At 38.4% G+C, this 13,261-nt stretch overlaps 3 protein-coding genes across 7 annotated transcripts; 1 reads left to right on the top strand and 2 right to left on the bottom strand.

Moving 5' to 3' along the window:
* Positions 1-17: 17 nt before the first annotated feature.
* Positions 18-4,539, bottom strand: LOC114516418 (glutathione S-transferase theta-1-like). The gene is made up of 4 exons (XM_028535890.1): positions 4,305-4,539; positions 3,765-3,901; positions 1,008-1,130; positions 18-791 (listed from the first exon to the last, which is right to left on the bottom strand). Exons 1-4 carry the CDS (start codon positions 4,374-4,376, stop codon positions 440-442), a joined length of 684 nt encoding a protein of 227 aa, XP_028391691.1. The 5' UTR covers positions 4,377-4,539; the 3' UTR covers positions 18-439.
* Positions 4,540-4,586: 47 nt separating this feature from the next.
* On the top strand, positions 4,587-10,698 carry LOC114516416 (translin-associated factor X-interacting protein 1-like). 5 transcript variants are annotated; one of them, XM_028535887.1, is made up of 18 exons: positions 4,587-4,920; positions 5,224-5,563; positions 5,673-5,807; positions 5,963-6,032; positions 6,216-6,273; positions 6,393-6,429; positions 6,514-6,569; positions 6,747-6,875; positions 7,124-7,297; positions 7,441-7,530; positions 7,969-8,146; positions 8,276-8,404; positions 8,624-8,794; positions 8,908-8,997; positions 9,113-9,363; positions 9,543-9,746; positions 9,873-9,919; positions 10,129-10,698. In XM_028535887.1, the coding sequence occupies exons 1-16, from the start codon at positions 4,889-4,891 to the stop codon at positions 9,742-9,744; spliced, it is 2,142 nt and encodes a 713-aa protein (XP_028391688.1). In that variant the 5' UTR covers positions 4,587-4,888; the 3' UTR covers positions 9,745-9,746; positions 9,873-9,919; positions 10,129-10,698. The 5 variants fall into 5 exon arrangements, with proteins under 5 accessions (XP_028391688.1, XP_028391687.1, XP_028391686.1 ...); XM_028535886.1 differs by lacking the exon at positions 9,873-9,919; XM_028535885.1 differs by lacking the exon at positions 9,873-9,919 and having other exon boundaries at positions 9,924-10,698.
* Positions 10,699-10,758: 60 nt separating this feature from the next.
* On the bottom strand, positions 10,759-13,186 carry LOC114516419 (E3 ubiquitin-protein ligase znrf2-like). Its single transcript, XM_028535891.1, has 5 exons — positions 12,715-13,186; positions 12,405-12,500; positions 11,663-11,722; positions 11,237-11,282; positions 10,759-11,165 (listed from the first exon to the last, which is right to left on the bottom strand). The coding sequence occupies exons 1-5, from the start codon at positions 12,986-12,988 to the stop codon at positions 11,111-11,113; spliced, it is 531 nt and encodes a 176-aa protein (XP_028391692.1). The 5' UTR covers positions 12,989-13,186; the 3' UTR covers positions 10,759-11,110.
* Between the last annotated feature and the right edge of the window lie 75 nt (positions 13,187-13,261).

Genomic DNA, 13,261 nt, shown 5'->3' with positions numbered 1-13,261 from the left:
AACGACTGGAGATATCCTGGTTGAAATTATTATTTATTTCGGAATTCGGATCAACTTTCACAGCACTTCAATAAAATACCAGAGTTAGAACAAACCAGGGTTAACATGATATCTGAATTGCAGAAATATTTATCGCATCAGGATTTTCTACGCTATGTTTGTATGCTTGATTAACCACCCCTGAACATTTTGCACTCTAAATCGTTTGAAAGACTTTTCAAGGGGTTCGTTGAGCCGTGCTTGGATATTAGTAGGAATCTACAGTTAGTCATTCTCACGACAATATACTCTAGTTCACTAGTTGAGTTCGATACGACCTCCAGCGAGCTCTAACGACCTCCAACGAGCTCTAACCTACCTATCTTAGTAATCTTACACAAATAAACTTGCTCGTTTACATATAATTATCTGCAGCACTATATTCAATGCTATCGTCCCTCTACGTTGATTCAAGAGGAACATTCTTCAGTGACTCGACAAATTCTCTATGCTTTGCGTGAACCGTGTCCCAATGTTTCTGTTTACGAACTTCCTTCAACCATTTGTTCAACTTTGGCCAAAGTTTCATATCCACGCTCTCGACCCACTCCAGTTGCAAAACGATCGTCGCCACATAGAGATCAACCACGGTCAATTTCTCACCGCACAGAAACTTCGAACCGTGTCCGAAGTACTTTTTTTCGGTCGATTCCAAAATGTCGACGACTTTTCGCGTCGCTGCGCTAATATTGGTCTCCGTTTGCTCAACGCCGCTTAGGAATTGTGGGTAGACAAGCTGGTAGCCAATGATACTATAGAAAAAAAAATGGCAGACGAGAAGTGCGTATATTTATATTGAGTGGGTTTATTATTGTTGTAACTAGGAGAACGAACTTAGCAAAACTAAACCTGCCAAAATTATAATCTTAAGATCTTGTCATCTTGTGTTTATTTAGCTAGACAATTTATTATCAGTTGGAACCGCTCACTGCCTGACAAAATAACTTTCTTTCTCGCTCCAGCCTTACCTGTGAAGTTCAGCAGCGGCCCATTCTAAAATGCTGTACATTCTTGACTTAATCTGAGGATCACTAATCCATCCCTTGCGACTTTTAGTGAACTTCGTTTCGAGATATCGAAGACATGCCACGCTGTGCAAAACAATTCAAACAACATTAAACGAAACACAACTTATCCTGCATGTTTATGGTGAAGATCCTTTGTAATATATGAAGGTCAATGGTGAGCCTTTGATATTGATGAAAACGTTAATGACAATGGCCGATTTTCCTGGGCCGCTTGGAAAGGAAATTTGACTGAATGCATGCACAGGGACCGCGGAGCAGGGTGGCTCGCTGGGCTTTAGCCCCACCAATAATTTTTCCGTAATTAGTCTTTAATTTCGAATATTTTTTAGTTCGCTCAAATTTACAAGCAATACAAGCGCCAAAATGCTTGAAACTTTACATAGGGCATTTGACTATTAAAACAGCGTGGTTATCCATTTCAAAATATTTGACATTATAACCAAAGCATGGTTATAATGTTTAATGTTTGTATATGAGCGCCAAACATGCTGGAAACTTTACATTGGACAAGCATTTGACCATTTAAACAGCGTGGTTATCCATTTCAAAATATTTGATATCATAACCCAAGCATGGTTATATTGTTTAATGTTTGTAATGAGCGCCAAACATGCTGAAAACTTTACATTGGACAAGCATTTGACCATTAAAACAGCGTGGTTATCCATTTCAAAAAATTTGACATCATAACCAAAGCATGGTTATATTGTTTAATGTTTGTATATGAGCGCCAAACATGCTGGAAACTTTACATTGGACAAGCATTTGACCATTAAAACAGCGTGGTTATCCATGTCAAAATATTTGACATCATAACCAAGACATGGTTATATTGTTTAATGTTTGTATATGAGTGCCAAACATGCTGGAAACTTTACATAGGACAACCATTTGACCTTTAAAACAGCGTGGTTATCCATTTCAAAAAATTTGACATAACCAAAGCATGGTTATATTGTTTAATGTTTGTATATGAGCGTTAAACATGCTGGAAACTTTACATTGGACAAGCATTTGACCATTAAAACAGCGTGGTTATCCATTTCAAAATATTTGACATCATAACCAAAGCATGGTTATATTGTTTAATGTTTGTATATGAGCGTTAAACATGCTGGAAACTTTACATAGGACAAGCATTTGACCATTAAAACAGCGTGGTTGTCCATATCAAAATATTTGACATCATAACCAAAGCAAGGTTATATTGTTTAATGTTTGTTATGAGCGCCAAACATGCTGGAAACTTTACATACTATCTATTATTTTCCATTAATCCTTAAATTGAGAGGCATTTGCAGCGATTTCAGAGACCTATATTTCAAAATTTTCCCGGACTCTCCTAGCAGGCGCGCGGTTCCGAGCCCCAGCAATACGAAAAACGCTCCGCGGTTCCTGATACATAGAATATATCAGAACCTAATGTTTCGTATCTTTCAACTCAATTTCCTAAGCCTTTCATAAAAGATTTTTCGCTACATTCGTCTGATTTATGAAGTATGTGGTTAAAACTTAAAAGTGTAGGTTATTTGAATTGGTCGGAGTACTTTAATAAAAAAATATATAAACACAATTCACCTTTTTTCAGGCAAATTATCTTATCAAACTGTGTTCTAATATTAGACTGGAAACAGCTGAACTTTTAGGGCCGTTATTGATTGTTTAGTGTACTACGAGTGACAATATAATCGATTTGTCGTAGCCTTGTTGCTAAGATATTTCAAACTGTTTAGACAGCTGACACATTTATAGCTTAAATTGATTTAAATCGTTAAAAAATTATTCTCCCACTAACGGATTTGACTTTATAATTAATATTATAATTGCATTCGCTATCAAACACGGAGTAGCTTCGAGGAAATAGTTTCAAAAGAGATAATTCAATCACTGGTTTTCGGTCATGAAGAGTTGGTCATCTAAAAAAAACTTCGCATGAAAATCGTCACTTCCTCGTCGTCATTGTACAGTTGCTATGGCTACAACTCCAGACAAATAATAAATGTTTACTTGTGTCAAAATATATGTATTAAAACAAAAGATATGCATATAAAATATGTTAGTGAACGAATCATGCAGATAAATGTAAGATATATGAAGAAGCTGTGAGATAGCCGTAATATTTATGAACCTCCCTTGCATTTTTTTTGCTATTGAATCGCTTTTCGTGTCAACATTTACACGTCTAGATTCTAATGAGCTATTGCTTACAGGTCTTTATAAAAAAGGATTCTAATCAATTCGTGGTTTTTCTTTCTAAATTCAAACGTTCCAATTGAGATTTTCCCCCGAAAAACCCTATCCTCACAAGAACGTTCTTTTCCCACAGAAAACGTTCTTTTCCCACGAAAAAACGTTCTGATTTAATGCTTTCCCACGTTTGCTACATTGCACCTACTATTTAATTGTCACACTGAAACATTTTAGAATGCGCATGCAGACGTTCGTAATCGCAGGGCAGATATCTTGACTTAATCTCCCCATATTCAATTACTCGCACTCAAATTGAACCGTAACCGGATTATTTTATGTCCTGTTTCCCGTAACATGGGCAAGGAGAAAGGACATAGCTTAGTCTGTTGTTTAGTCTGTTGAACAAGTTGGCAGGTGGGGGGTCTAACTAAACCGTAACGGTTGTTGCTATGAGGCTCAGGTGCTCCTGTGGCCATCACAGCTCTTTTAAAACTTAAAATAACTTACACTCCCACAACACATCTATCTTCGTCTTCTAAGACGGGTAAACGCCGATGGTCCTCATCGGCCAAGACAATATGCGAATTGCCGTCCGAGACACGACTAAATATATCAACGTCCTTCAATTCGAATGGGATTTCGTTCTAAACAAAGGGAAATCGTCACAGTCAGAGATAAATGTCCACATTATCGTGGCCTGCTGTTGATAGTTCTACCGTTTCTGACATGTTTTTGCGTGTATCGAAGCGAAACAAAGCAACACAATCGGTTTAGGTTCAACAATGCATGCGACATTTGACAGACCTCAATTTTTTTTAGAAATATTCGCGCACGCGGCACAGGAATTCGTCCGGTATTCACGACGGTGTTTACAAGAGTTCTAAGAATATAAGCTGTTTTGTCATAAAACACGGCTTACGATTTCGCTTGACGAAAGATATTTATTTCGAAGTAAACACGTTGTATATAGACAGTCGGATGTCTGTTTGTATTTTCGAAACAAAGATAATATTAAAGCTGAAATGACAAATGACAATAAACGTTTACCTGTAGCAGATAAAGCCATACAACACGACAACACGGGGACACACGAACCACGTGAAGTTTCACTGGCTTCATGGCCGTTAATGTGTGTTAATGTAGACAAAGTGGCAGATACTCTCGTCAAAATCGTTCTCAAAGGTCAGCCAAGCGGTTTCGTGCGAACAGGTAATTATCAGATGCTGTGACTAATGATTTGCGGCAGGCCAATAGGACGCTGTGTTTACCTGGGTTAATCTTCCGTGAACTGTTCAGGTAATCCTCACCCGTATTGAAATATTTGCTTTCGAACATCATATTGATTATCATACTGTAAATTGATCCATACGAGATTGTCTGTCTGACGCAAAGACAATGATCTGTATAATGATTTGTACAAGTGAATAGAGATTTATTGCGGCCAACGTCTGTCAGAAAATGCGCAGCGTTATCCCCCCCCTGCGCCGCACGCAGACGTCTCCATGGTTACCGCGTAACAATATGGCCGCCGAATTTACATGCACCAAACTTGTTTTGCCGCAGAAGTAGTCATTTTTAAAGAATCTATGTCGTTTATTTCTTGCCTGCGGTTTTTTTAATTGTTGCCGAGAATGTCGCGAACACAACTGCCGCCTTTACCGCCGTAAGTAGCGTGTTACGTGTAAGAATTTATGTTGTTTGGAAATTTGAATTTTGCTTTTGTGACTTTATATGTACATGACTACATGTGTTCAACTAGGATTCCAGATTTTGGTGGATTCAACCGTAAAAGTCATTTTGTGTGGATCATTGATAAATAGTGCTAGAGAAAGGAATTTAATTTGAATGCATTAAAGGGCAAAGATTATGTCAAATTTGAACTTAAAATAGTGTTAAAAGAATCCGCAAATTATAGATCCAAGTTTCGATCGTGATTTCAATCTGAGAACTCATTTTTCCTTTTAAGGTCTTTAAATTTGGACCATAATGCTGTCAAACCAAGCGAACAAAAGGCAGTGAAGAAGTCTTATTCAATCTCTTCGACCAACATAAGGTACAACCTGCCTGCCGTCACATCCCTACAGCCAGGTGTGGACACAACTTCTGGAAACCTAGACACCTGGCCTGCTCATGCTGAAGGTCCAGGCCCGCCAGCAATTGGAACCGAGCACCCATCAAGGAATGCAGAATTTTTGCCGAAAGGAAACTACAAACCAAAGTTTCTGGGTCAACTAGAAAGTTTTTTGAAGAAGGAGCTTCGAGCGCTTGGTTGCACAGAAAGCAAGCCAAGTGACAAGCGATTGCAGGTGTGTAAACATCGTGCTGTGAAATTTGATGGCAGTAAAATTTCACAGATTAAAATTTGTAAAATTACAGTCAAATTAAGATTTGGAAATTGTGATGTATTTATTGTAGGCATTTCGGGAGGTGTTTGAGTATCTTATGGAAGATTTCAAAACATATCGTCCCCTGTTATCAGCAATTAAAAATGAATACGAAATGATGATAATCCATCAGAGAGACCGAATACGAGAACTAGAACCATTGAAGGTATTGCACAATAGGTCAGGGAGAGTGGGGAACATGAACCAATCAAACGTGATTACTCTATCAGATTAACCAATCATGATTGGTGGATTTATAACCCAAGTAATCACGTTGCATTATTACAATTTGCCTGACCTATTTTGGCCTGTTTTTTTCAGGCAATGTTGGTAACAGTTTCTGAGCAATGTGATAAATCATTGCTGGCAATGAAAGAAGAAGAGAAAGAAGGTATTCATTCAAATTATGAGCTAGTTAGTAATGCTCTGATTCACTCTGCTTAACTGAAGTTTTCCCTGTGTGATATTGGCAGACAACTGTTCCTTTCCACATTGGGAGGGAAGTGCTGACCTGTGTTTACTGGTTCACTTGTTAAGAGAATTTGTTTTAAAAGGATAAAGTGAACTGTTTTAGATCTGGAAGATATGAAGCGGGAGAATCAGCGGCTTCAAGGGGTTATTGGTTCGCTCAGGTGGGTTTCTACTTTCTAAGTGATTTTATGCGACACATAGACATAGGGCTTCGTACAATTTGAATTAATTGCATATTTAAGCAAGGCAGGAAAAGTAATCTTTGTTTTCGTACTTTCAGAGACAATGAACTCACTCTAAATGCACAAGTTGTGAAGGTAAATGAGATTTCACCTTTTTAAAATTTCTTTTTCGTTTCTTTTAAGTTTCAACTCTGATGTTTTTGTCTTTGTTGAATTTAGCTTCAGCAAGAGTTGGCAGCTGAATACTTAAAGTATAGAAACGAATGTGACGCCAGGTAGATTGTGGACCTTTCTAAAAACTAAAGAGTCTACATTAAGACGTAGTGATAGGACAGAGCATGCTTTGATTGGAAAACAAACGCCGCTAGTTTTCCAATCATGCTTTGTCCACAAACTGCGCAACTGTTGTTGATTTCTAAAACTCTTCTAACGAATATCACATTCGCGCGCAGGAAAATGTTGATAGCTGACATGAACGATTTGCGAGCTCAGCAAGAAGACGCGAATAAAAGTTCCATGTTGGATACCGAAAGTGTTGACGGGAAGAAAGAGGATTCAACGTTTCTAAGAATTGCTTTAAAGTTAGTTATTATGCAAACTTAATACCCAGGGCCCAAACTAGACGCGTTTGAAATAAGTTTTTATGGAACAAAACAAGCACATGACATGCATATATTGTTGTGATGACTACACCACTGTCAGGGTGATGTTATATGCTTATTTCAATACCGCAAAGTCATGACATCAGCTCACGTCTAGTTTAATCTCAACTAAGTGGGCTCATGTAAACAACCCCTAATATACGAGGTTTTTATTTCTTGTCTGTAAGAAAAGCGCGGGAAGATATTGAAATCAAGAACCAGAAGCTGGCTCAGATGGAGGCAGACTACGGTGATGTCGTACCGAGACGAGATTATGAAAAACTAAAAGAACAATTCCATGCATTGGAAAGAGACCTAGAAAAAGTTATAAGAGACCAGGAGATGTTGATGAAGGAACACAGGTGATGAGTTCAATATTATTTAGTTTAAAGAATTGGATTACTTTTTTGATCCTGAAGAAGTCGATGGTAGTTCTCTCAGACCTTTCCGTGGTAATACTCTGTTATAACGTGATAACGTGATATGTATTGATGGATATTTTCAGCACGCTTCTTGATGTCCATCGCAAAACTGAAGATGAACGTAACGAATACGCCAGGGAGTGTGAAAGCATGAGAAGATGTGCCACGCCGAGGTACGTATGATGGGCCTTTTTTATCATGATAGCAAACGTTTTCTGCACTCTGTCATGTCAAAAAACCGTTTACCTGCTATCAGAGAAATGCCGTAATTTTCAATGAACCTGGACAAAAACATAGAAGAATTGGGTGCTTATATTCTTCCCCGGCTTCTTTAACTTCCATAATTTACGTTCGAACTCGTCCTGCATAACGGCACTCTGACACTTCAAAGACTATCTATAAAGGCCGGTTTCACACTACCCAAGTTTCTGTGCCCAAAGTCTGTGGTCAAAGTCTTCGGTCAAAGAACTTCAAAGTGACGGACGTCTTCGAAAGATGTTTACATTTTCAAATATTGTGATCAAAGTATACTTTGGCCACAGAAACTTTGATAGTGTAAACATACAGCCTTACTGTAAGTCTACTAATGAAGTGTATCGATTTATTAACAGACCTCGATGGGCAAAGTGTGGTCAGTATATCGAGGGGGGCGAGGAGAGATGGAAGGAGATATCAGGGGATAAAACGAGCGATGAGATGGTTGATGTACTGCTTGCTGAGATAACTGGTACGGATATCGCGGTCATACAAGCTGGCTCGAGTGCGGTCGAGGAATTCTTCGAGGGACAAGTACGTCTAACTTACCCTTTCTCATGCTTCGAAATGTAGGGGACAGTGTGTGGATAGAGTTCGAGGGGAACATTCGGGACAAGCGGGTACTATTAGTGCTTGATTATTTACGTCATTTTCCATCCATAGGGCCTCGGGGCAAATATCCCTAAATATCTTCGCTACGAAGGAAAAGTACGCAACAGAAGAATCAGTAAACGAGATGTTCTGTTGTTGATAAAAGACGTCTGGCAAGAAAGACTGTCTTCAGAAATTGAGGTGACTTTTCTACAACAATAATGCAACTATTCAGAAAAATAGTTGTTCGGATTTCCTCGTGTAGTACGTAACACCGGATCAATAAGAGATGATCCTTACTGGACTTCTAGAAAGAACAGTTTAGAACTGATAGAACTATCCAGTATAAATAAAGTTAGTTTAGTTCACCTTCCAATTTCTTCCATCCATTCCAACGTGTGTCATTCTCGTTTCTCCCAGACATCGAGCCCGGAGTACGAGCTTCTCCCCAGTTTCCTTCACTCGTACTTAGACCGTCGTTTTGGCGCGGAAAACCTGACGTTTGAATGGGCGTACAACGTGCAAGACGCGTGCGTGAGGTACCAGCATGATCCCAGGATTGGCTTGTTTCACAGGATACTCTCAGGCGAGGTAAGGAGTTATTCTGAAAACAGTATATCAACCCATTGTCTGGGCTGTAGATCCTTACTAATGAGAATCATCAAACGATTGAAAGACTTCATTCGCTATTTAATTTTTCTTAGATGGATGAAGCATTGTACCACGACCAGCGTGCTATGTTTAAAAAGTTTTCCAATGCCCTAATGGCCGCTGATCCAGGAGAAAGTGACGATGTAAGTGATATTTTGCTTATCATTATCTCAACCGTACGGCTGAGTAAAAATATTTGAATGGACCCTGTGCATTGTGATATGCAGTGCTTTTTTGGCGCTATTTTTCTGTCTATAGCGGAGCGTTCCAAAACACGTCTTCGAAGGTTGTGTACGACAATGTTTTCCTCTGTTTGGCGAGCAAGCTATCGCAGATTTGATGAAGCTGGCTGAGACCGAAATGTCCGGGGAAAATGTCCTTTACAAAAATATATTAAAAGAAGATGACGAGGGAGGCGTAACGTTGTTTGTCGATAAAATATTTAATTTTGATAAAATGGAACGAATGGCTTATGTGCGAGAGGTTGAAAACAGCTTGGCAGAAAAGAGGTATGTATATGTATAAAGTTCTGAGTGGGGGTCGTTTTGAGCTGATTTCAGCCGGGTTGTTATACCAAGCAAGGGTTGACAGGATTCGGGATAGATTCGGGACAGCTTCGTGAAAGACCTTGACTAAATATCATGCTTCAAAACGACACTTCGTAACACTATTTTCCTCGAACATTTAGCGAGGTGAGCGAAGGAGAGCTACGGCAAGCGTTTATGAATGTTGATCCAGGATTACCCTTGTCAATGCTGGATCAATACGTGAACCGAGCATTCGGCGAAGAGTCGGCTACGAAAGCCGACGACACAATGGATCGTGCAACGGTTATCCAGAGACTGCAAACTGGCAGCGTACGACGTTTTGCAAGTAAAAGCCAGGAATAGCGGTAACGATTCAATTATCATACTGCAAATCAAATACGAGATGTTTTCTATATAGTCATCGATATTATGTATATATGTAAAACAAAATACTGTATTTTCATCCATTCATTCATTTAATGCATATATAGAAAGGGGACCAGGTCAAGGAAACTCTTCAATTTCAGAATGTTTATTGGTAGGTCATCTGGCTAGGGTGAAATGATTTGGTACCCGATGTTTCTCGTTATCAATCAGCCACCATTGCATGGCCATGGGCTCTTCAAATTCACATTAAACCTTTCTCACATAGCGAGAGTTTTGAAACTGCGACTATTCGTGGCTCAATACAGAAAGAAAGTGAAAGCAAAACTTAAAGTGATTGTATATTGTATATTGTATTTGCAGCGTGGCAATCCTGTTCCCAAGCAAAAATAAACTTGCCTAGTTGCAGAGTTACCGTCAGTCATGCACTGCATAACAATTCTAGGAAATTTTGTGTATGTTCGTGTAAACACTGTAACTTAGTGTTGTTATACTGAAAATGCGGATGTTTTACTGATTTTACTGTTATTCGCATATATTGTTGGGGTTTTTCAGCAATACCGACATGCCGGATTTACGATACAGCCGGCGGAAATATTGATTTCGTTTCGTAAGTCGTAACGACACAAAGGAGTTGAATTTTCCTGTTGCATAATCCTAATAACCGTCCTCTACTTATGTTAGCGCGGTTAAGCCGATATAGATATTTGTTCAGGTAAATCTACACTGGAATGTCCTTTTAGATGAATAAAGCTTGCTTTTAGTATTTTTTATACTTTTCCTGTCAAGAACATGCTTTTTTAAAGGCTGAAAGCTTCAGCATACATGAGTTCTTTCATTGCAAATGCTTGCATCATAAAATTCCCAAAGTTAGGCGTTTTCTTGGCGGGGGAAATATCAAAAAAATGTAAACAAAGTATCTTAGCCCACAATGAAGTATTAGACTTCTGATATGCTGGAGATATGCTTTTTTTACTTTCTTTAATATCAAATTATAATTTACATCACGAGTATGACTATCTTTCCCATCATTCTTTTCTTTACAAGTTATGAGTTGTGGTAAGTTGAAAAAAAATACAGGTATTGTAATTCTACATGACTAGATATGGGCTGGAATCTCGACATTCTTTCCACCAGGTCGAAGGCTTGTAAATTCATCATTTGTTTAGCATCCTTAAGTTCAAAACTTGGCTACAAATATATTTCTATTTACACTATTTGACTGTACAAATCAGCGTTTATCAGCTCTCATTCAGGTGATGATATTTACATATATCCAAGGTTGTAACATCTAGGATGCCAGCGCTTTCACATAATTTGATACAAATTGTAAACGGCCGCTACCTTACGATGGATGTTCTGGGCAAGTGCGGTTCTTTTTAAACCATTTGTCGATGCACCTTGAAAGAGGTAGGATTCCTGTTACGTACAATATTACTCAAATCATTTAGCATAAATTGTGTACACTTACTTTTTATGGTATATACATAAACATGGTAACCTTGCAATTTTTTCACCTGAAAGAAATCATTGAGATATTTATATTTAATTTTCCTTCTTTCCCAAGAGATTTTAATCTTTCCCCTTCAGACATAGAGTGTCAACACAGCAAACACACGAGGGTTTTAATCATGACACAATTTTCTTCACAAATAGTGTTCATTCAATGTTTAAAGAAGACTACAGCTTAAGAATGTGAACTCTGGTCGACTGCCATTCTAAATCTGGAGGACAAACAACTAATGTCAACATTAATTTAACTGTAGTCTGGGTCTCTGGGAAGTGTAATAATCTGTAACCTGAGCATATTCAAGTTGCACAATATTAATATACAGGCTGTTGGTATGTAACTGAATGTAAGTTGATATGGTTATAGCTTTTAGTTGCAGGTATTTACCAGCTAATAAGTCCTCCAAGCATATCACACATTCTCCAGAATCTTGTGATAAAATATCAGCTAAATTGGATAAGAACATATCATATATAAAGATATATTTTAGCTGCTTATATGCAGTATTTCCCTAAGTATTTATCAAGTGCAAATATTGCAATATTTCATACTTTATGATGATTTTATCACTAACAGTAAGCGAGTGCTCATGATTAAACAATTCAATTTGTAGTTGCATAGGGCGGAGAGAAGTGCTAGAATGCTGGATTCGAAATTGTTGTTTTGTAGTTTCTTGGTGTCTTTGTTGGTTGTCAAGCAAACCTATTTGTTTTAAGTAGTATGTCACCCTTGTTCCTACTCTTATAAAGACAGCGAGGGGCAGAAATGATGCAAACTTAATTAGCGATAGGTTGGAAAGAAGAAGGAAGTATCTGATCTTTTGCCACAAACCAGCTGTCACAATACAGGATTATTCCGGCTACTCATTGTTTGAAAAATATCCTGAGTGCTTTCATTATATATTGTGTATAAATCTATAATGCTCTATGCTATCAACCAATAAATACTCTTGTCATGAAACACACAACTTTTGTCGTCTCTAAAATGAAACCGGCCTATATTTGTACCGGCTATCACTTCCTTATGAAAAGCAGATGGATTTAGCGACGTGACAGACAACTATATATATATAAAATATCCCCTGAACTTTTAATATACGCCATTAAATCGATAATTTATTGACACGAACCGTTGTACGCTAGACGCGGTTTTGTAAGGCACATTACAAAGTGTAATTCGACATCGTCCGATTGTACAAACTTCGAGCAAACAGGGCATCGTAAGCCTTAAAAAAATAATAAAAACAGTCAATGGAAGTTGATTATACGAACCGTATTGTTTAGCCGGTAACATTTGTATTGAATTATTACAGATAATTTAAGCCCACGTATCCTTTTGAATTTCACGGGAGAAAGGACCACAAAAAAACTGTTTGGCGATAAACACAATGGTTTACAACATCAATTTAAGCCAGGGAAAGAAATAAAGGAACTTCTTACCGTGTAAGGCAAATAGCTGGCCAGGCAACGAGCTAGAATGAAGCATATTCGAGACGCCAGTCGAATTGTCTCCCGAGCTATTTTCTTCTGACGATATCTCACGCGTCTGTAACCTTCGCGTTGGAATCGATCTCGAATGATGTTCTCTTATTTCTAAAGATCGACTTCGAGTTCTGCTAGAGACGTCTATTCCTCCTCTACCTTGTATTTCGCCTGCAGTCACTGTGCTAGGATGATTTCGCCTGTTATTTGGACTTGACAACTTTGTCCCCATATTTCACAAGCAAAGCGCAGGTTTTGTCTCTGTTTTTTGTAATTTTAAAACACTATACGCGTCCTCGAAACCATCACGAACTACATATCCGGTCGATCGGGACCAGAAATCCTAAAAACACTATATTTTTACGCCATATCTTTCCTCCTGCCACGTTTTTTTGAGGATTTCGAATTGTTTTGATGTGTTTATTCCCGACATCAGTCTTCACTGTGACGTCACGCTAATTGCCGGATTAGCCAATCAGATCCGACGCACGCGACGTTCGATCGG

This window comes from Dendronephthya gigantea, unplaced genomic scaffold, assembly GCF_004324835.1.
Source record: "Dendronephthya gigantea isolate DGI-Jeju-01 unplaced genomic scaffold, DenGig_1.0 000006F, whole genome shotgun sequence".
Classification (NCBI taxonomy): domain Eukaryota; kingdom Metazoa; phylum Cnidaria; class Anthozoa; order Malacalcyonacea; family Nephtheidae; genus Dendronephthya; species Dendronephthya gigantea.
The sequence above is the reverse complement of the archived record's forward strand: the minus strand, read 5'-3'. Positions and strand labels throughout refer to the sequence as shown.

Excerpts from the sequence above, each read along its gene's own strand:
- LOC114516416 (XM_028535886.1), top strand. The coding sequence starts at position 4,889 with ATGTCGCGAACACAACTGCCGCCTTTACCGCC. Across the intron at positions 7,298-7,440 it reads ATGTTGATGAAGGAACACAG|CACGCTTCTTGATGTCCATC; the intron begins GTGATGAGTTCA and ends GGATATTTTCAG. Across the intron at positions 8,405-8,623 it reads GACTGTCTTCAGAAATTGAG|ACATCGAGCCCGGAGTACGA; the intron begins GTGACTTTTCTA and ends CGTTTCTCCCAG.
- LOC114516418 (XM_028535890.1), bottom strand. The coding sequence starts at position 4,376 with ATGAAGCCAGTGAAACTTCACGTGGTTCGTGTGTCCCCGTGTTGTCGT. Across the intron at positions 3,902-4,304 it reads TATGGCTTTATCTGCTACAG|AACGAAATCCCATTCGAATT; the intron begins GTAAACGTTTAT and ends CCCTTTGTTTAG. Across the intron at positions 792-1,007 it reads GCCGCTGCTGAACTTCACAG|TATCATTGGCTACCAGCTTG; the intron begins GTAAGGCTGGAG and ends TTTTTTCTATAG.
- LOC114516419 (XM_028535891.1), bottom strand. The coding sequence starts at position 12,988 with ATGGGGACAAAGTTGTCAAGTCCAAATAACAGGCGAAATCATCCTAGC. Across the intron at positions 12,501-12,714 it reads CCAGCTATTTGCCTTACACG|GCTTACGATGCCCTGTTTGC; the intron begins GTAAGAAGTTCC and ends TATTTTTTTAAG. Across the intron at positions 11,283-11,662 it reads CTTGGAGGACTTATTAGCTG|GTGAAAAAATTGCAAGGTTA; the intron begins GTAAATACCTGC and ends GATTTCTTTCAG.